Consider the following 22556-nt stretch of genomic DNA (forward strand, 5'->3'; position numbering starts at 1 on the left):
GAAATGTGGAAAGGTATAACCTTCAAAACTTCAGATGTGCTATAATTTTTAAATCAAATTTAGTCTTTCAGCTGTAAGTTCAAAATATGTTAATGTGTTCAAAGTAGTAAGTTTCTGAATCAGTACTTGTAGTTTAAAATGTGACTTTTGCAAGTATGTTTGATTTGTTTGTTTATTTTTAAAGAAGTCAAAATTAAGTGTGTGATTTCCCTGTATATGCTATATTTCTGTAAATGGAACCAGTATTGTGTTTCATTTCCATGTAGGTAAGGTGCTTGTGTAGGGGGAGTGCAATCATCTTATTTTTCACTTAGCAATTGATAAAATATACTGCTTGCCACTGCCTAATGTTGGCCTTCCTGATTTTCATTATGGAGTTAGTATTGCTTTGGTTTATAATCCATTTGGCTGAACCACATGTACTTGTACACCACTTAACCTTCCTCTTATCCTTTCCTATTTTCTACTCAAGAGACTATGTAGTCTTTGCTATCCATATGCTTGATGAATGCATGTGTCCTAAAATTGTGGCTGTTGTAGAGCAGTCAGGATGCATAGGAGTTTGCTGCACATGGAAAACAGCTCTTTTAAAGACTAAAATATGGAATTGCATTTTCTCCATGGAGCAGAAGTCGGCAATGTAGCATTTTAGGTAGATTTTTATAACACCAGATGGTTGCTGGACGTTGTAAAAGTGACTCCCTTTTTCTATACAGGTATAGTGCAGATAGAAATACATTTGACTTAAGGGGAAGGAAGTCTTCCATGTACAAAAGCCTCCCTGATTAGACAGTTTAAAGCCACAGCCCAGTCTCAAAATATGCTGAACGTCACCTATTAAGAGTCTGTGTTGTGCAGTGGAGGGATTTCAGTACCTTTGTACAGTTCTTTAAAGCATAACTGTATGTATAGTATCTTAGACTCCTTGAGAACCTCGCTATAATATTGATTTGTCCATTGCAGTACACTTATTTCTGCATAGTTGTATGAATGGGTTCTTTACTGTTTTATTTTGAATAGGAAACCATCATTCAGACATTTTATGTTAGTGCAATTTTTTTTGTTTTAAAAAAGCAATTATGCTTTTTATTGTTGATTACATTTGTTGAGCTGAGACTAGTTGGTAGGTACAGTCGCTTAAACCAGACATTGAACCCAGCACCCTAAGTCACGAGTGGAAAGGAGTTTGCTGTTCTGCATGTCACAGTCACTATGGTATGTACACACATTACACTAATCTTGGAGGATTCTCCTGGGTTTGTTAACCTGATAGAAAAACTTACCCAGAGCCATGTGTCCAAATGTTCAAATGCTGAGGCCCTGAAGAGTGGAGAGCTTGCTGTGCTGACACTGCGGGCATGGGGACCCCCCATACACACATCTGTGTGCTCTGCAGGCCCTCTTTGACTGCCTTGCAACAGATGGTAGCAATGCATAGGGCAGCCCTGATTGGCTGACCACAGTCATCCTGTGTTTCCATGCAGTATAGTGTGGGGATTGTGAAGGGACCTGTTCTGACCACTGTCTCTGTAAGGGGGTATACTGGAAGACAGACTGGTGCACATACTCCCTCCCACTAGAAACTCTCCTGGAGGTGGTTTAACCCTGGTAGTTCCGAGGTTATTTTTTCTCTTGGAGTGACCATTTTTACTTTGGGAGAAAAAGCCTGGACATCTGAACTCTTGTGGCTTCTGCTGGGAGAGCAGCGATTCCCCAGGAGAAACCGAATGTCTGTACATGGCTTATGTGATTGACGGTCTTTACGTAAGAGGCCAAGGACTAGAATAACGGGTTTATTTCATGTCACGATTCAATTGTTTTTGGAGAATTCTGTGCAGAAACTTGTGCTGTTCCTTCTTATGCCATAAATGGATTTAGCCAGAATGAGTAGACCCTTACTTAAATTAAATACTAATTTAATAATTGGTTCAGTTTCTGAGCCCAACAACCTTAACTAAAAAGCTGTTAATGTCAGTAACTTCCATTCAAGTATTGACTGCATTTGTCTTGATTTCCTAATGTTTTCAGAGCGCTGAGCATTCTTTAATCCTATAGATTCAGGCCCTGTACACTGGGTAGCCACAAACTCTGCTTTATTATGATTATTAATTTTCTTATGAGAAAATGTGCTATGTCATGTACATCTCCAGAGTAAGCATAACTCCTTCAACAGCTGTAACAGCAAAAGCTAAGCATTTTTTTGGATAATGAAATGCAGTGTTGGCTTGTAAGGACCCAAAACTGAACTTGTCAAGCTGTTTTAGTGTAAGAGGTTGAAGTTTTCCCTTTAACTCTACTGGTAACTAGAACTGAATATTTGGTTTAAATATTTGATTTGTCATGTAAGAGATCAAAAAATTGTGGTGCTCTCTTGCAGAGTACAACCCTACAAAGAATAAATCAGGTACGTTTACTACATGAATTAGAATTTTGTTTGCTGTCTTTAAAACCAGTAGCTCATTCTGTCTTGGTCAGGTATGTACAAAATCTTGAATAATTATACAGAAACTCTTAAGAACACTTGCAGTGAAATTTCTTTAGCTGTAAAATAAGGAATACATCATGTAGTAAATTTTAATCCTTGAGTTGAAACTGAGTGAATTGATCATGTCTGACGGGATCTATTGTTGATGACTAACAAGTTGAGTAAATGTGACAATCACCAGCGACTGCAGTTACACTTTAGCTGGAATTATATTAAATGAGATATTTTCAGTAATGAGTCACTTACTGACAGGCTGGAGAGAATACTGAAGTTATAAATTGAGCTTCTGTGGCTTTAGTCGGATTCATGTAACAGTGTCAGAAAACAGGCTTTCACAAGTAGCAGGATGTGAAAGAATAATTGATTTTGTGCTGTTCTACTTACTATTTTCACTTTGCCTATTCATTTGTACCACCCTTTTGAAATCTGAGCTTGAACAGCTTGTATATTAAATGTATTGTTTTATGACGTTCCACTGTTGATCCATAGGGAGAGGTCAGAAAAGATGGTAGCTATATATTAGTCTTCCTAAATCTTTGGGAAATAGTTTTAATAATCTCCTATTAAAATTGAGCTATTAAAATACCAAGTGGCCTTTGATAGGGCCCAAGACTCATTTCCATTTGCTCGCATTGCCATTGTGTTTAATGTTCCGGCATATAATGTAATAAAAAAGATGGTTTTCATTGTATAAGTGTAGGGTTGCTATCTGGCAGCTTCTCTTTCCTGGTTCAGTCATAATAGCTGGTTGAGGTTAAGCAGAAGCAATGTTTAAAATAATTAAGATACAGTATATAACCCATTGAAGGAGACTCCTTGGATACATTTTAAGCTAACGAAAATAGACCAAAGTCAGTTTAGTTGGAATCTTATGCAATACGTCAGTCCGAATGGGAAATTTTACAATGGGAAATTTGAATGTTCAGGGGAGCCATTTTGCTATCAGTTGTTGGCAAATATTGATAAGTTATTTTAAATGGACACTCTTTAATTTAATAAAATCTTTTCAAATGAGTTTGCCAACTCTTCCACAGACTATTTCCAAAGCATTTATGTAGGTACAGCATGCAGCTATTAAACTGAGTTGTAGCTGTCATTTTGCTATTTCTGCATTTTAAGATGATGCACAGCACAAGTCCCTCAAAATAGCTTAAAATGTATTCCTTATTCATGTTAAGTCACTTTGACTGAGCACCTGTGTTTTAAATGCTGTTTTGACATGAACAATATAATTAGTGCTAGAGTATTTAAAAAATTTGTCAGCTATTTATTCTCATAAAAACTGAATGATGGACTCTACCAGCTAGGCAGTTGGTGCCTATGCTATGTGCTAGTATGCAGGGGACCATTTTCAGGAAGCTGAAGTTCCTCATTATTGGTATTTTGGAGATGTTAGAAAGCTTTTCCTTGGGTGGGATGGGTTGGGACAGAAGGAAGAATATATCTTATGTGCAGTGGCATAACCATGGGGCAGGGAAACATTGGAGGAGTGCAGACTTCTGTGGGCATAGAAATCCTTAGAAAGGTGGGGTTGACCATGGATGAATGAAGAAGGAATAGCACATGAGCCCTCTACCTTAGAGGCGGAAGGATGGGCGAGAAGTGATGGAATTACTGTGTGTCTAATTGGAGGACATGTATTTATCTCTGCCTGATTTAAGTTCTAATCCTGCAAGAACGTACAAAGGAAGCACCGACATTGTACTCCAGTGGTGCTTCAGGCTGGCTGATTAGCTCTGCAGAGCCACTTGCATGGCTGTGACTTTGGCCTTGTTGCCTTTGTTATAGGAAACAGTCTGGCTGGCGTATGACACTGCTCATGGGTCATTATCAAGGACCGAAAGTTTACTGTGCAGACAGCCTTTGTTTAGGTCTGCACGCAATGCCCTAATTTCTATTTAGTTGCTAGTATTCGACGAGTATGAAAGGATGCAAGTGACTGGCATCCACCCTTTTAAAAAAACAGAAAGGGCGAACCTTTTCGGAATGTTTTTGTCTGAGGATAACTAATCGAACGGATCGGTGCTGTTAACTTTCATGTAATATAGTTAAAAGTAATTTATTGAAAACTGCATTTTGCTGAAAATACACTTTTTTTAAATTACCCACTGTATCTAGCACGACTAACTGAAATTTTAGGAGGAAAGTCCTCTCTTTCTCTTAGTGGTTTCCCATGTGTGCCTGGTGTGTCTGAACTGCAGATTTGCCTCACCTAGCTTTTCTACTAGAAGCAGTCTGCCTTTGGCGGTTCAGGCTAATTTGTTCTCCTTGAGGGGGAAAATTAGTCTGCATTCTCATAAAGTTTTTTCTTCACCAAATTTTGTTTCATTACTAGGTGGAGTTAAGCTGCCCAAAAGAGATGGCATGGAAAGTCAACATGTACAGAGGATACTTGGCAATCTGCCATCCTGAAGAACAGCAACTTAACTTTATTGAGCGCCTGGTAGAAATGGCAAGCAGTTTAGCCATTCGGGAATGGCGAAGGCTCCCTCATGTAGTGTCGCACGTTCACACTCCTCTTCTCCAGGTGAGATTAAAAGGCCAGATTGTTCTTCCAGTAGCAAGCATTATAATTTAATAATCAGAAAGACTTTGGTAAAACATTGGTAAAAACCTTGTATCTTTTGAGGAAGGCGGGGGCTGGGGGGAAAGAACATTGGAATCGGGCCCTGGGTGAATATGGATCGTGTTTCCTTACTACAGCTCTGGAGATGTAGCATCTGTCTTTAAGCAGTTTTCTTTTCAGTTAATTTTAACTTACTATAAATGCAATACAGGTTTCAGAGACTAAAACCTGTGGCTTACTTTTGGCTCTGGTAATGCTTACTGACCCAAGGCAAATGCTTGAAGCTGATGCTATTCAAAGAAAAATGTGTGTTATGGAATATTGACACATTGCTCTTAGAATCCGAGTTCCAGATAGTCTTGAAAAATCCCATTGACTGGGGGTTGTGTCAAAGAAGAGTTTCTTTTTCAAAGCTGTGGCATTAGTGAGACACCCCTCCACCGCTCATAGGAGAAATTGTAGAAGTGCTGGAGAGTAGAAGAGTAGCTCAGACGAAGTTCTCTGTACCCAAGGCTGGCCCTGCATTGACCGGTGAGGTCTACCAGGACCCCTGTTATTAACCATGACAGGCTCTGATGTCCTCGTTTGTGGTACAAGGACAGGGCCAGGCAAGACCTGGTGCTAAGGACGTCCTACTCCCAAAAGTAGGCTGTCCTACTCCCAAAAAGCTCCTAACCAGGAGAGGAAGATGGAGACGAGTTATGTCTATAACCTGCTAGATATGAATAGGAGTGAAGTTTTGAGGGCAGGCTGCCTGCAAAATGAGATGTTCTGGGTGTCAAAATCCTAGCAATGAAACAGTCCACTGATGTGTGCAGTGTTGAAAGTGAGAAAGAAATCATTAATATTAGGCTGAAGTGACCACAAGCATAAAAATGAGCAATTCATTCAATATCCTGTAGTCTAAGTAGCATGACTTTTCTTGCAGATGCCATATATTTAAAATAATGAAAAAAGTTTTGGATTGTGAAGCATTTGCCTCTGTTCTCATAAAACTGCGGCATACTAATGCATGGTCCCAAGCAAAACTAGGGCCTGGCTTTCACACGGCCTGTGTGTATGCTGTCTCGCGTCAACTGTTTTATTCTTATGAATGGAAATCATTGTAGTTTAAGCTGGAAAATGTATAACCACACATACATACTTGGCTTAACCAAAATGGCTGTGCTCCTTTTCACTTCATGTATGCTTTCTTTTCTCTAATATTTCACATTCCTAGTTTAAGGTTGAGCTCACTGTCAACCCGTGAATCACTTTTAACAGAAGTTACTTTGACTTCAAACATACGCATGCTTTTATCTACATTTCTGCAAGGGCCTATTTCCTTTCGGATAAAAGAAATAAAAGCCTGTTTTAGTCTCCCTTGTTATATGGGTCCTTAGGGTGCTTATTTAAAAGCTTGGTTTTAAACAAATTTTTAAAGTCCTCTTTTTGTTATCATTTAATAACCTTCTCAAAGTGCTGCAATATTTAACAGAACTTAAGGCTAGATTTTTGTACGTCTTCAAATCTTCTGCATACCCTGCAAACACAAGGTACATCTATACTTGTTCATGCGATTGTCTTCTGTTTTGTTTTTGGAGCACTGGCATTTCAGTTTTAGGTAGAGCGCTAGATGTGTTCAAAATCTGTGCTTCTTAATCTAATTAGCATATCCCTTACTCAAGGCTGCCTCTTCTGTGCCCTTGGGAAGCTGCTCCAAAACCGTTTTTCACCGTTGCTATCAAATGTGCCACAAATGGAGATCGAGTGTGGTCTGGGGAGATGCCCCAAAATGGCTTCACTGCCCTATTTCTAGGTTTAGCATGTGTAAATGGCAGTAGATGGTTGGGGTGTATTTGGGAGCAGCATTATATATCCCAAGTATCTCAAATCACTTAGGAAAAATAAGACCAACTCAAAAGTTTATGACCTTTATAAAATTTACCTTGGTTTTACCTTTATCTTTTTTGGTGTTGTATAGAATCCACCCTGTGACTAAAATTGGCTCATTACTATTGAGAGAGGTTTTCAGGTGGTTGTATGTAAGCCACCCTTTTGAATGCAGTCCAGCACAATAGTGTCCGATACTTGCTACCAGCTGGTGGTTTCTGTTCACTTCCTAATGGGCCAGTATCCATGTAATTTAAAACTCAACATCAGTTTCATGGGCAGTTCTAATAATAATAAAAAAATCCTAAATGAATTGGCACTGGAAACAGAACTGTCCTTAAGTATATAGGTATGATGCATTCAAAACATGGGCTGAAGTGGATGTCAAAGTCAAGGACAAGAAATTTACAAGGTCTTTTCTTTTGTTGTTCCAGTTTTATAGATTAATTGGATTTTGTTTTAATATTAAGAAAATGACACCTTCCATAAGCAATGCATTCATGTAGAAAGCCCTCACTCAAGCATTTTTAATGGATGGTCAAGTTTTATGAGGTTCCCCTTACTTTTGCATGGCTTCTGTAATTGTTAAGATGACTATTTTAAAACTGAAAGACCTAGGCTTGATTTAATTCAAATGACTATACTTGTCGACATAGCTTATGCAGAAGCCTGTTCCCTTGAATTTCTCTAATCGTTTTGGTCGTATTACCTAGTTTGAAGGAGTATATATGGTTTATATATCTCTTGGGAGTATTAGGATATAGCTCGTATAAATAATAGCAGATGCATCTTTTTCAGCATAGATATTACATGTAGAAAATTCCTTCATTGAATTAACTCCTTGTTGCTGAGAACTGGGTTACTTTAAGCTTTTTTTCCCCAGGGTTGGCAATGAATGTTTCTCGAACGTGTAATATAAAAGGATTAATATTACTAAGTGCAATATTTAAAAGCTTCCAGATGCGTAGCATCAATTAAAGTTAGTATTTTTAATAATCTTACATGTATGTATATATCCCCTGTGTAGAAGTGATAAAATAGACAATGAATGACAAAGGCACAGACCCAACAGTGAATTTGCACTGCAGTAATTACTTTTTTATATCAGATAGTGCATGATTAAATACCTGCAAGAAAATTAAATTTACATGATGAATGGGAGTAGAATGAAGGTTAAGCTATTGTGTGAGCTGATACTGAGATGATTGTAGGAAAATATTACTTTGCTTAATTTATTTTGTTTCAACAGATTTGACTTTGTAACTGTGGACTGAGGGGTGGAGGTTTTTTTCTTTTTTTCTTTTTCTTCTCTTTTTTTTTTTTGACAGTTATCTTATTTGGTTGATTAACAGTGAATACAACTGGTATCTGTTGAGAATTAGTTTAGAGAATAGTACATCAGTTTTATTGTACTTCAGATAATTAAATTCCAATAAAAGTTTGTGATTCTCTTCTATAGATTGTTGAAGTTCAACAAGATGTCTGCTACTTCTAATAGGTGTGAGACTGCTGCCATCTTCTGTTTGTTCCTTTAGTTTATCTAAGAAAACTAAATAGGTGTGAAAATCGTTTTCTTAATCTGAATCATGTCACTTGGATTAGGGATGTGAAAAAAATATTAGTGCGAAATAAAACATGCAAGAACTATGAGTAATTACAGATTCACCCCTCTTCTGGTTTTCATGAATAAAAAGGTTTAAAAGAGAGAAAAGTCTGACATAAACTGCAAGATTATAGGAAGGTGTTTGTAGCCCAATCCAGTACAGTAAAATCTCTGTTATCCTGCATTCTACAAACCAGGGTACTTTATTAACTGGAATTTCTGCTTGGTGGGGCAAGGAAAGCTCGCGCGTGGCAGCCACCCCTGTCCCCTACCACCCTGCACTGTTGCTGCCACCCCACTACACCATGTTATCTGCCTCAGATAACCACAATTTTTACATAACTGGTACCTGGCATTCCTCACTCATGCCAGATAACAGGGACTGTATATGTATAAAGTTATTTAGTTGTTTCCTTTAGAGGTAAACCCTAGTATAGCTGCTCAGTGTTTGACTGGGGGAAGAAAAAGAATTTTTTTTCTTCCAAGTATACAGAAACAAACCTGTACTACTACTGGGAAACAATGGCTAGAGTTGGTAAGCTATGCTGGGTGCATAAAAGATGACACTGTGTAAAGTGTCATCAAAGAAGAGACCACAGAAGAAACTCATTCTTATCCCATTACATGGTTAACTTTTGTGGTCCCCTGTTCCTATGGGTTTATTGCTTATTTGCCTCCCACAGCACTGCCTCCTCACCACTCCCCTGCTCCCTTCCCGTGTTTTGTATTCTAATCACACACTATCTTTTATACACTGCTCTGTGCATGTCCTTTCACAGCATCTGATGAAGTGAGCTTGGGCTCGCAAAAATGTTTGCTCTATATCTCTTAGTTTGTCCTGTAAGGTGCACATCGGCCCTGCTTTCTACCTCGCTTCAGACTAACACGGCCAGCTGCATCGCTCTGGTACTCATTTGCCTATCTAGAGAAGATGAGAGATTAAAATTACCATACTGAAATTTTGAACCTGAATGTGTAGATACCTGTTTAAAAGCGTGGGATTTTCAGGCAGAGCGCATGCCTCAGTCATGCTGTTAGGTCAGTGTGTCAGTGATTTTTCCCCCCCCCCTTTACTAACATCTTAAGGTCAAAATATTGATATTTTACTTTATTTTTGGCTTAGTGTTGAATTATATAGACTGACTGGCTGTCTTACTTGAAAGTCCTGAGGTCACCTGATACCCTATCAATAGCCAGTTCTGCAAAACTAACAATATACATAGCTTAGTTGTTGTTCTAGGAGACTTAAGGGTCAAAGTGTTGATGGCGATCTTCATCAGACAAAATGATGTCATCAGCTGATTACACTTGTGTAGTGCTGGAGTCTTAAAATGGACTTCTCTAATTAGTGGGCAAGATTTGCTTCTATTTTAATTTATATTCTTTAAATCCCTTTAGGCAGCTCAGCAAATCATAGAGCTTCAAGAAGCAGCTCAAATAAATGCAGGACTACAGCCAACTAATCTTGGGAGGAACAACAGTTTACATGATATGAAAACTGTTGTAAAGACTTGGCGGAACAGGTTACCCATTGTATCAGATGACTTATCTCACTGGAGCAGCATTTTCATGTGGAGGCAGCATCATTACCAGGGTAAAACTGCCTGGTCCAGCATGCATTCATCATGTAATTTTCCAATCAACACACTGTTTAAAAGACTTATTTTCTTAAATGTCTCCTTTCTTTAGTTTTAAGCACTTTGAGTCTAGTTGATTTTGTTCGTTAAGTGAAGATTTTGAAATAGAACTTAATTTTGAAAGTTTCTTGTTTTCCATGCTTAAACTTCAGCTTGAAAAATGTATCTTAATCTTCCACTTTCATAAGCCATATGTTCATATGTCATTAATAACTGGTAAAATTTTGTTTTACGTACCATTTGTTTTCTAATCCTTAACTTTTTACTTCCTTTGCATCTCCAGCCATTGTGACGGCCTATGAGAATAGCTCTCAGCACGATCCCAGTTCCAACAATGCAATGTTGGGAGTTCATGCTTCAGCTTCAGCAATTATCCAATATGGAAAGATAGCCCGAAAACAAGGACTGGTCAATGTGGCACTGGACATATTAAGTCGTATTCATACTATTCCTACTGTACCTATTGTGGATTGTTTTCAGAAGATTCGACAGCAAGTTAAATGCTACCTTCAGCTGGCGGGAGTCATGGGCAAAAATGAGTGCATGCAGGTATGTGAATCAGATATGCGTTAAGGCATGCTGCTTGGTACTCCTAAATGAATTCGGTTCATGTTGATCATAATAGGTTTGTCAGGTGGAGAGCAAGGGCTGAAGTAGGACACCCAGTTATGCCAAAACTTGATTATAATCAAGGGACTAATGTATGAATGCATAAAGACAGTGATTTGAAGTAACAAAATTAAATACAGTTAGTTAACGAAATGAACAGAAAAATATAATTCAAAAGAATCAATCAGCATAGTAAAAAACATGCAAATTTTCTAAAATCTGTATTAAAATAGATATCTACCGAGAGAGCGAGAACTATCTATAGATTTTATATTTCTGTGTAGATACAGAGACATATAAACGAAAGGTGCATTAAAGGCATACTGTATGGAGAAAAGGAGAAAAGACTAACAGAGAAAAGACTGTTTGTCCTAAGACTAAGTGAGGACTTAAACCAAAGTTTTAAGTGACCTACTGCATATGTGATGAATGTCGACGTACAAAAAGTGAAACTGAGCAAGTTAAATGGAATGGAAAAATGGGATGTGACTATAGGTTAAAAAAAAAAAAAAAGCTGAGATTGAGTATAGGGTTAGTGAAGTTAAAATAGAGAAGTGAATCTATCACCTGGCAAATGCAAGTTATAGTCCTTCTGGAAAGAATTTCATAAGAAGGGGAAATGGAGATTTAAAAAAAAAATCACTATCATCTTAGATTTTAGGAAAAAAAAAATAGGAAATTCTTTTTAAAAATATTGATTAGTGGCTTGTTTCAGTTACAAGTTAAGTTTTAAAGTTTTATTTTGGCTCCTTTTTTATGAAAGCATTGTCCTATATTGATATAAAATTAATATTACAAACTTTTTTCACAAACATGGATTTAACAGGGCCTTGAGGTCATTGAATCAACTAATCTGAAGTATTTCACCAAGGAGATGACTGCTGAGTTCTATGCACTGAAAGGAATGTTCCTAGCTCAGATTAACAAGTAAGTATGGGTGAACATGCATCTGGTGGAATTTCAGCAGGGATGTTTCAACAAAATATTTAAGCAGAAAAGTTTTTAAAATGCTAAACCCAGTATAAAAGCAGGTAAAAGATGATCATAGGAACAAATTGACACTTGGTTTTTGCGATGTTGGAACTAACGATGCTTACTACTGTACATCTTCAAATATTAGAAACAAACTAAAATAATCCTTGCCTCATCTCTGTTCAAGTAGTTTTATGTATGGTGAGGAGAGAATGCAAACACCTAGGGGTGCAAACCAGACCTTTTCCTAATTCCATACCTAGTCCACTAGACATACAGGTTGTACAAGTGCACAGATTTCTAGTATGATAGTATTTGCCAAAAGGAAACACTTTTTTTGGATACAGAATTAACTTCTGGAGTACTGTTCAAACAAGAGAAAGCTGCATAAACTTAGGGCTGCTAGAACAAGGCCTTCTAATCTGAGTTCATTGTCTATCCCCTTATTAACTGCTAAAATAATGCAGCTCATTGCTGTAATTTGGATTAGTTGGACAAAACAGCTAGATCACAGTTCCCCAAGACACAGAAAGACCAGGTGTAAACTGTTTTCATACTGGGGGATAACATATTGTGAACTGTGGAGGCATTGTTAGCAGTAATTTAAACACCCAGTATTGAGTTGTCTTTTCAATCCACTTTGTCACTAGGGCTGTGTGAAGCTTTGGTCCTTGATTCAATCCCGATTTGGTGGCTGAATCTCTGAATCCAAATTGAATGAGAGGACCCTTTAATCTCTCAGAGTCAAATCAGAACCCTCCAAATGGATTTGGAGAGATTTGGACATGGAGACAGTTTTAAACATTTTTTCTACATACCTCTAGGTAGCAGGGACTCAAATGCTGCGATGCTGGGGTGCATGGAGCATCCCACAGGAGTGCAGAGGGCTAACCAGCATGCTCAGCCGACCCGGAAGTGGACCAGAAGCACTTACTGTGGTCCACTTTCGGGTCTGCTGTGGAGCCCCGACCCCCGGCTTGGTGACTGGTGCCTCCTGGGTCTGGGGGGGACACCGGGGGGGCACCCGGGGTCCCCCTGTGGCCAGTTGCCGAGCTGAGAGGGGCGGGGGGTGGGGCCCAGCATTCTCCCTGGCAGACCCGGAAGCAGCCCGATAGTACTTCCGGTCCACTTCCAGGTTCGCTGCTGAGCATGTGGGCCCCCCCACGCTCCTGTGGGATGCGCTGTCCATTCGCAAGCTGCACCTGATACCTTAAGGTAAGTAGAAAAAACTTTTAAAGCTGAGTCTATGGCTGTTTCGCCTGAATCCGCATTGAATCTTTGGATTTGGAATTGGATGAATTGAACTGGGGACAGTGATCCGAATCAACGAATCCAATCTCTGTCCCTGATTTTCGGGCTGAATCCAAATTGAATATGGCCCGTTTCATGGTCCCCTATTTGTCACCTGTCTTTTTCGTGTTAACAAGTTGTTTATTATTACTGAGGAGGATGTGTGGTGCCTTTAATCCAGTAGGACAATTAATTTATGACCTCTTGGTCAAACTTTGTTTCCAGTGATACCTTCACAAATTCGGTATTATTCAAGAAGTTTTGTGTATATACTTCTACAGCCAGTATTCCTGTATCTGGTGTGCAGGGGAAACACTTCACGTCTGCAATGTAGTTGTTTATTAGGTGAAACCCATCAGCTTTTAAATTATACACTGCAACACTACACAGCAGTTTAGGTCAGAAAATGATGAATATATTCTCCAATGGAAACTAGAGAGAATTTTAAATAGGCAGAATGTAATTACTTTGATGGAAAGTGCAATAGGTTCTTTAATGACCACAAATGGGCCTTAGTTTTACACCTCATCTAAAAGAGGCAGTTTATATTTTTAGTGGGGGCAGATGAAGTAAATAATTAAAGCTGTCTGCCTGTATTCAAAGTAGTTCTACAGGGTAGAATGGTAATCTTTTAAAGAGATATTTACTCTTTAATTCGTTCTTCCGCTTGCCAAAAACGTACCAAATTTAAGCATTGTTTTTAGTAAGAAAATCCTATTTTAAACAGGAAAAGGGGGCAAGTTTTAAATTGCAGTCTCTGAGAAAGAGAGAGGTATTTTCTGTGTGTCAACTGCATAGGAAGCTAAAGGTCACCTGTGGATGTACCATCCTTCTTTGCTGCCCACTCTGCAAGCAAGGTGATAGAAGCAGTATAAAAGAGTCATCAGAGGTGTCAGAGTGATAGATAACACGGAGCAAGGGGAGAAAGGAAAGACTAGTGACAAATCCTGTTGTTAGAAATGGAAAGTAGTGATAAAGAGAGTCATTTATCAGACTGTTCCCATAGTAATCTGCTCCAGGACTGCAAAGCCTAGGACATGGCGAGCTGTTGGAGAAAAATTAAGTGGTTGGATAAAATTGAGGCTAATTAGTTTTTAAATAAGCTGTTCAATAGACGAGGCTATTTTCATTCGTATTGTACTTTTCCCCCAGTGCTAGTTTGTATCACTCCAGATTGTAAATTGTATGGTCATCTTTTAATTTGGTATGTATATCATGTATTAATATGAGCGTTTACAGGATTTAAATAGATTCTAAACTGTAGTTTTTATTCTCTTTGTTAACTTTTTTTGCTTCAAGTGTAATTTACCACGTATACAGTTTTATACAGATTCATAAGTTTAATTTAAAAAAGGATGATTCACCTCAAATACAAAAATTGGAGGGGAAAATGTTGAAAGTCTTCAAGGTTACCAATTCAATATGCTATTTTTTAGTTGCCAAAAACCTTTATAATCCTTCTTCCTGAAACTTTAAGTATTTTAATAGATGTTGTCTATTTTTTTTTCTTTCCCCTTTACGCCCTTGCTTTTACTCTTGAAAGTTACAAGTTCTGTCAGTAGAGCTGTAAGTGTTCCCTTCCATGCCATGCTGATTTTGTAACCTCATTTAGATAGATAGGATCCTCATTTGAGTCTGGTTTCTGGGCGAGGAGTTTGGATTCACTGCAAATAGATGACCAGTCCAGTGGTGATTTCTACCACGTAACCTCCTCTATTCCATTTTTGTTCTTCACAAGGAAGCATTTGTTGCTACACTTTTTTCCATCGCTTCTGTTTCTTTCCCATTTTTTCTCCCCCAAGGTTTCATGCCCTGTTCCATCTGTTGCAGGTATAACCCTGGTCAGTTTTCACTGCATCTTCTGAGATCATTCTGTGCAAGTGCAGCCTGGCATAGTACTAATGATGTGCTTTTCAGGGAGAAATGTTAATGTGAGATGAAAACTAACTTTTCTTCCTTCAAACCTAAAGATCATACCTGCACGAGCTACTTTTCCCCGTGACCTAGCTGTGTGAAGTATTTGGAGTGGATCAGACTTATAGTGCTGGTAAATCAGCAACAGAGAATTTTGCAGGGCAAAGTGTGTGGGATTCCTACTGTCACACAAGGCACATATATTGGAGTTTTGCCAGAAGTGGTTAATTGTAAATTAGTTTTCCTCTCCGCTCCCCCCCCCCCCGCAGACTTTTTCAAGCTTGTTTGATTATCATTAGAAAATGCTGAGGTAGGCTACCACAGATGATTGTGACTTCACAGATGAAGACGACAGTGGCATGAACAGATTAATTGTTAAAAAAGAAAGAAGAAAGACTACTTAATGCATTTTCAGCATTAGCTGTGAGAGCTTGCTTAAAAACATAGTCTGCTGTTCATAATAGGAAGTTTTGCAGCACTTTCTTGGCAGCCATACATTTTTAACAGGATTTTTCTGTTCCCCTTATGAAGCATTTGTTTTCATAAATGTCCAACTTTGCATAAGACAGATAATGGAAAACCGACGTAATAATATGGATGAGCTCTTTTACCAGAGAAATGAGTAAAAAACCAAGTGGTTATTATTAAGCAAATAACTAGGTTCAGCCCTGGGTATATTACCACTGTGACTTTCTTATGTAGCTTAGTTATTTTGATATTTGTTTTTTATTGAGGTAAAATGAATATTCACACTTTTCACTACTTGTAATCCTGCAGGTCAGAAGAAGCAAACAAAGCTTTTTCTGCAGCAGTGCAGATGCATGACGTGTTAGTGAAAGCCTGGGCAATGTGGGGCGATTATTTGGAGAATATTTTTGTGAAAGAACGTCAGCTACATCTAGGTGTATCTGCCATTACTTGCTATCTGCATGCCTGTCGCCATCAGAATGAGAGCAAATCAAGAAAATATTTAGCAAAGGTAAGGCCTAAAAAATGTGTTTAATAATAATAATAATAATCCATTGGCTGGTACACAGCTGCGTACCAAGGCAAAATTAAACCCTTGCATATCAACATTGACAGGGTTAATATTATTGGTGTAGTTTAAGCATATACTCTGCTTTGTGCTGTTTCTGTAAGCCAAAATAACTGTGGGGAATTAGGAATGTAATTAAATGATAGACAATCATAGCAAAGTAGGCTTGGAAGGTCTCGGTAGGTCATCTAGTCCACTATCTCAATCTAATTCAGTATGCATCACTGAATGCATGGGTACTAGATTCATAGATACTGGGGTTGGAAGGGACCTCAGCAGGTTGAGCCCACCCCCTTGCCCTGGCCAGGAAAGAGCACTGGGGTCAGGTGACCCCAGCCAGGTGCTTGTCCAGTCTCCTTTTGAAGACCCCCGGGTAGGGGAGAGCACCACCTCCTTTGGAAACCTGTTCCAGATTCTGGGAACCCTTTCTAGTTACTTCTAGACTCCTCCCTTGCTGTCTCTCCCCCCCCCCCCATATGAATTTGTAGACAACCATAAAATCACCTGTCAGCCTTCTATTGTGGAGGCTGAAAGGGATCCAGGTCCCTGAATCTCTCTTTGTAGGGCTTTACCTGCAGACATATAATCATATAAGTGGCTCTCCTCTGGCCCCTCTCAAAGTTATCCACATCCCTCTTGAAGTACGTACGGCTCCCAAAACTGGACTCAGTACTCCAGCTGTGGCCTTACCAGTGTCTCATAGAGGGGAAGTATCGCCTCCCTAGCCCTGTTTGTGATGCACCTGCTAATGCATGATAAAGTGGCATTAGTTTACTGATCACTTCGTGGCATTGACAACTCATGTTCATCTTGCAGTCAGCTGTGACACTGAGATTGCTTTCTGCTACAGTGATGTAAAGAGAGTCATCCCCCAGCCTGAAAGTGTGCTGGTGATTCCTTCTCCCTAGGTGCAGCACTTTGCATTTGTGCTTGTTGAAGTGCATCCTATTCTGTTCTGCCTACTTCTCCAACCTGTCCAGATCCACCTGGATTCATTCCCTGCCCACTAGGGCGTTTACTTTACCCCATAATTTGGTGTCATCCGTGAATTTGGGCAGTGCTCTCCACACTCTCATCCAAGTCACTGATGAAGACATTGAACCGCAATGCTCCAAGGACCGAACCTTGGGGAACTCCACTGCCTACATCTTTCCAGGTTGACACTGACCCATCCACCACCACTCTGCATGCATCTCATTAGCCAATTTGCCACCCTCCTGACTGTAATCATCTGTCATAGCTGCTCCGTTTATTTATGAGAGTAGGATGAGATACTATATTGAAGGCTTTCTTAAAATCCAGGTAGATGTCCTCCACCTTGTCGCCTGCATCTAAGCATTTTGTGACCTGGTCATAAAAAGAAACAAGGTTAGTCGGGCAGCATCTACCTGCTATGAACCCATGCTTGTTGCCTTTCAGCATTATTTTTCCTGCTGGACTCCCACAAATGTGATCCTTGATGATTTTTTCAAAGGTTTTCCCAAGGATAGAGGTGAGGCTAACTGGCCTATAGTTACCTGGATACTCCCTCCTCCCCTTCTTGAAAACAGGGACCACGCTGGCCCTTTTCTAATCCTCTTTAGCTCTGTCCCACACCCTGCCCTGGTTGGGCAGTGCGTGCCCCTCCTTCCCTCATGGTGGTGGCCTCAATTTGGTCCTTCCTCCCCCCACCCACTTCTTACCAGCTAGACACTGCTCTCCACCCTGCCGGGCTGCATATCAGCGATCTGATTGGTATTGGCCAATACGGCTGGTTAATAATCAAACATCAGTATTGGCCAAAAAAATCTTTATCGGTGCATTCCCAATATTTAGTTGATTTTGCAGATTCGTTGGCATCTGACAGGGCTGTGCTACGAACGCTTCTGTTGCAACCTTTAGTTTGTACCCTCTGGGCTATCAATTTTTGCACCACCCCAGCCTTCATAGGTCCACAGGTACAAAAAATATCCTTTGTAAGAGTGGCACATCCAGTATGCTAAAGAATCAACTCCCAGTCCAGTTAGACAAAATGTTAAGGCAAAAAACCATTAGCTAAACTTTTCTTGCTTTTACACTTTGAATTCTGCCTTTTAACTCGCCCGAATATTTAACAAGTCAAAACACAGAATTAACTGTGTAGCAGATTTTTTTTTCTTTTGTATTTCAGCTACTTTACCACTACCTCTTTCTTCAATTTAATTGTAGAGGCTTGTCCCTTCTGACTCTTTCAGAAGTGGTAACAATGCATCCGTGCTGCCACAATGTCAACAGTGGTTGAACTTTACCCAGAGAGTCTTCAAACAAAATTAGCACATCCCTTTCTGAAATCTCTTGGGCTTTGTTTTTTTTTTTTTATTTTTAGTGCATTAGACAAACACAATTACCACCTTTGTGCCCTGCTGCTAACTAGAAATGCTTTGTTGGCAAATCACCACATTTTACTTCAAATGTCTTAAAGAATAAAAATTACTTAGATACTTAAATAAAAGGTGCTTGATATATCTTCATTTATATTTTAAATGCAAAAACTGCTTATGCAGTTAGTCAGGAAAAAAAGACAAACATTCCAGTATCAGATCATTTAGTTTAATAACGTCTTGTCTACATTATGAATGAGAAATAGACAGAAAAGAAGGCTAGGAAATGTGCTATACATCCAAATTTACATTGCTGTTGAGGCCTTAATTTTCCCATTTTTGCATTTGACATTTTTACTGCACAACTTTCAGTATTACTTGCTTAATGATATTAACATTGTTTCCCAGTAGATTTTGAAACTTTCATCTTAATGACGTGTTTGGGTTGTTTAGTCTAAGCCCATTTTTCTGTGAACTTTGTTTTGAAAGCTTTTGTTTTTTTTGAAAGTATTTGTGCATTATGAAAAGAGACCTTAGAATTTGCACCATGTAATGGGAAGTAGGAATCGTGTGCGTGTGTACGTATACGCACACACATACACATGAAGGTTTTTAAGCCCTCCAATTTTCTACCCTCCTTGATGTTAAAGTTAAGGTAGTTCACTATCACTTTTATTCAGAATTTCCTTTGTTACATTTCAGTAAGATGCATCCAGTTTCTCGTATGTAAATTATTCCTGGCACAGTCACGACACAAGTCTCCTTGTTGAAAGAAAGCAGAAATCATTTCTAATAATGTCAGTAAGGTCCTTCATTCTCCAAGGGGATCAAATTTTTCTGTGTTCATAAAGTCAGCATGGAAAGCACCTAACTATGTGTACTTTAGGTTTTCTTCCAGAATTATACCAAGGTAAGAATGAGAGAAGATAGTTTCTACTCTTTAAGATGCAGTCACCACTGGATACATTTGGCAATACCTTGTTTTACATGTTCATTAATGAAAATGCATCTTTCTGTGTAGTGGTTTTAACACGTACTCTGTCAAAAATGTAACTAATTATTAGTTGATTTTGAATGATATTAGGTATAATCAACTCTTTATCAATATTCTCATGATTTACAAGTTTTTTTCCCTGATACCTTTTTGGAGCTTAAAAAATGTACTTCACTTGGCAATATAAAACTCAATAGGAATATTTTATTATTTAATGATTGTGTGGATATCAGATTATACAGTCTAGTATTTTAAATGACCGTTGGATTTTGATTTTGGCATATTTTGTCTTGTGCAATAGGGCTGGCTGGTACTGGGTTATCTCCTCCTAGAATAAATGTTTCGGCCAGTATTTAGGAACCTGAAGTTGCATGTGTTTGGAGAATGTCAGTTCCTAGGAATCGGATACCGTGAATTAGTTATAGAAGAAACTTGATTTCCATATGATATAACTTTAATAGACAACTTAATATGTTCTCTTGAAACTTTTCTTCTTTCAGGTTCTCTGGTTACTGAGTTTTGATGATGATAAGAACACATTAGCAGATGCAGTCGACAAATATTGTATTGGTGTCCCACCTATCCAGTGGCTGGCTTGGATTCCACAGCTCTTAACATGCTTAGTTGGCTCAGAGGGCAAGCTCCTTCTAAATCTCATTAGTCAGGTAGGATACATGCATGTGACTGAAGATAGCTTCTGATACCTTTTAGTGTTCATACTTTTTTTTTTTCTGTTGACCAGCTACAAATATTTTTTAAAGAAAAATGAAGGAAACTCTAAAATTCAGAGTCTGTGCATTTGATACTGTTCTCTAATATGTTTCCATACTAGAGGGGTTGGAATAGTTGAAGAAGTGAGGATGAAATTTGAGGGATTAAATGGAGGTTTTCTTAAAAGAGAGAAAAAAGATGTGTGAGAGCAAAAGTATTAACAAAATGGCAGTTGCAAAGAAAAATGGATATTTAGTACTCTCCAGAAGTCTTGAGGAGACTTTTTTCATCAGCTGATTTCATTCCAGTTTGATGTTGCCTTGCTTTATAGGCATGGACTCAACTGTCTACTGAGGACTGGGAATGAAACCTATTTGTACAGTTCTTCTGGATACAATTTCCCAAAGTTTGTAGGGGGTGCTTCAGTTCCATTTGAGAGTTGATGGGGTCTCTGTACAGATCAGTGGATGCATTTCATGAGCCTATCTTTGGAGATGGTAGGAGGAAGGGTGTCAAGAAATACCAGATTTTGTGAATTAGTTCCTAGCTGTAAAAAATGTAATGGTTAAATTCATTAGAAATGAACTGTTGTCATTTAAATGCCTCTTGAATCACTTATTCATGGGTTGGCATCATAGCACGTGTATACCTTATGTCTTGACTTCTGCCCAGTTACACACTATAACCGTTAGGGGCACGGTAAGATTGCTTCCTTTTATCTTTCCCATTTGGATGTAAGTAGTATAATAAATAAGTAATAGCTAGCGAAAGTTCTTCATATCCTATGCTTTCCTCTGTCAAATAGACTACTTAGCAACATTGTTTCTCTCATTTAATGGATGTTGAAATTTATAGTTTAAAGACAAAAGCTGCATGTAAATGTCTACTCAAGCTTTTTCATAGGAGCCATAAAATCTGTTTGTTGTGAGTGGTATCTCTCGTTACCTAAAATGTTTTTTTGGGTTTTTTTTTTTTTCATTCAGTGTTGCAATTATGTAGGTTAAGGTGGTTCTTTTACAGGTCCAGCTACTAACAGCATTGGTTCACTGACAGCCATGGTCTAATTTGAAGGCTAACTGGTATCATTATATCTGTTTTTCTTCCATTTTATGCACCAGTACAATCTTTGAGCTGGTCCAGATTATCTAGCTGTATTTTCAGATGTGCTAGGCAGTGTGATAGTGAGGGTCCTATTAGCCATTCCTTACTACAGTGAGAAGTCTTGCCATTTTATTCTCCTTGCATGTGTTGTTTCTGAAATGAACTTTAATTTTCAAAAATTGTTAGTAAAGCAAGGAATTGCTTTATATGTGTTTAGTACAACTATTGCTTAGCTGTAAACTTGATCTGTGGTTGGGCATGATTTCATCTGTAAACAAATGATATAGTGAATAAATGTTATTTCCTGCATATTTATTTTTAAATAGGTGGGAAGAGTCTATCCCCAGGCTGTCTACTTCCCAATCAGGACTCTGTATCTGACATTGAAGATAGAACAACGGGAGCGCTACAAAAGTGGTGAGTGTGACTGGCTGGCAGTTGGCAAGTGTTGCAAATTTGTCTCTGTTGTGAGACACCTTGACTACTTAAGAAAATGAGTTTTTACTTAGTCATGCTTAGAGCTGAGGTAATGTTCACGGTTATGTTTTGGGATCAAAGACTCGGTTTATTTATTTATTTTGGGGTGGGAAGGGGGTGCATCTCAAAATTATGTACAAACACCTTTCATTGGGTAGGTGCAGTAATGCATCCTCATCACATTAATATGAAAACTGCGCACGCTCAGTAATGGATTTTTGTATTTGTTAAATGTACAATTATCCCCAATACATGACTAGGGTAAGATTAAGTTACTTGCCAGGGGCATGCACAGTTGAATTCAAGTCTCTGGTCCCAGCAAGCAATTTTAACAGAAAATCCATCCTTTCTCCTGTCTGTTCAGTGTTGATTGCAAGTCCAGGTCACGTGGCACTCCATTCCCTGATGGATGAAGACAACTTTTAAGATTTATTTTTAGTGTGTATGTTCATGTTTGAGATAATTGTCTTTCAGTGAACCGCCCATACAATTTAACTTTAACTTTTCCTTTAAACACTCTCTAAAATTCACTCATGCTCCCTTTGAGTGTTCATTTAAGTACAAACAAAGGAAGGGTTTTCAGGTTTGGGTGTACGTTTTTTGGAAAAAAAAATGAGGAATTTGCCCTGTAGTTTTGAGGAACAACTCCTAAGTAAAATCACTACATTGAGCAGTGTCTTAGTACTTGTTATTTGTTTGTTCCATGCCATCTTTCAAGACTCTTAGGCAAGCTACTTGAGCTCTTCTTTCCTAGGTTTATTGTTACAAAGTGTGTTATCTAGCTAATTGTCCACTACACTCAAAGCAATAGATTTATTTTCTGTGTAAATTTTAAAAGGAGTTCAAATAATTTAATTTCAAATAATTAAACAGTGTTTACAACAAACCTGTTTGCTATCTGTTGAATTGTAGGAAGCTGATTACCACTCAACGCCACATTAAAGTGCATG

The 22556-nt window shown here is 38.5% G+C and overlaps 1 protein-coding gene across 2 annotated transcripts in view; it reads left to right on the forward strand.

Moving 5' to 3' along the window:
• The window catches only part of TRRAP (transformation/transcription domain associated protein), a 138112-nt gene that overhangs the window by 88640 nt on the left and 26916 nt on the right, over nucleotides 1-22556 (forward strand). The window contains exons 57-63 of one of the 2 annotated variants that reach the window (XM_090023203.1): nucleotides 4821-5012; nucleotides 9925-10153; nucleotides 10447-10712; nucleotides 11599-11699; nucleotides 15726-15927; nucleotides 19818-19982; nucleotides 21456-21546. In XM_090023203.1, coding sequence (XP_089879329.1) covers nucleotides 4821-5012; nucleotides 9925-10153; nucleotides 10447-10712; nucleotides 11599-11699; nucleotides 15726-15927; nucleotides 19818-19982; nucleotides 21456-21546 — 1246 coding nt within the window. The remainder of the gene's footprint in view (nucleotides 1-4820; nucleotides 5013-9924; nucleotides 10154-10446; nucleotides 10713-11598; nucleotides 11700-15725; nucleotides 15928-19817; nucleotides 19983-21455; nucleotides 21547-22556) is intronic. The other variant, XM_090023204.1, reaches the window with a different exon arrangement.

The sequence above is a fragment of the Crocodylus siamensis genome, chromosome 12, assembly GCF_052110815.1.
Source record: "Crocodylus siamensis isolate JL-2025a chromosome 12, ASM5211081v1, whole genome shotgun sequence".
NCBI lineage: Eukaryota > Metazoa > Chordata > Crocodylia > Crocodylidae > Crocodylus > Crocodylus siamensis.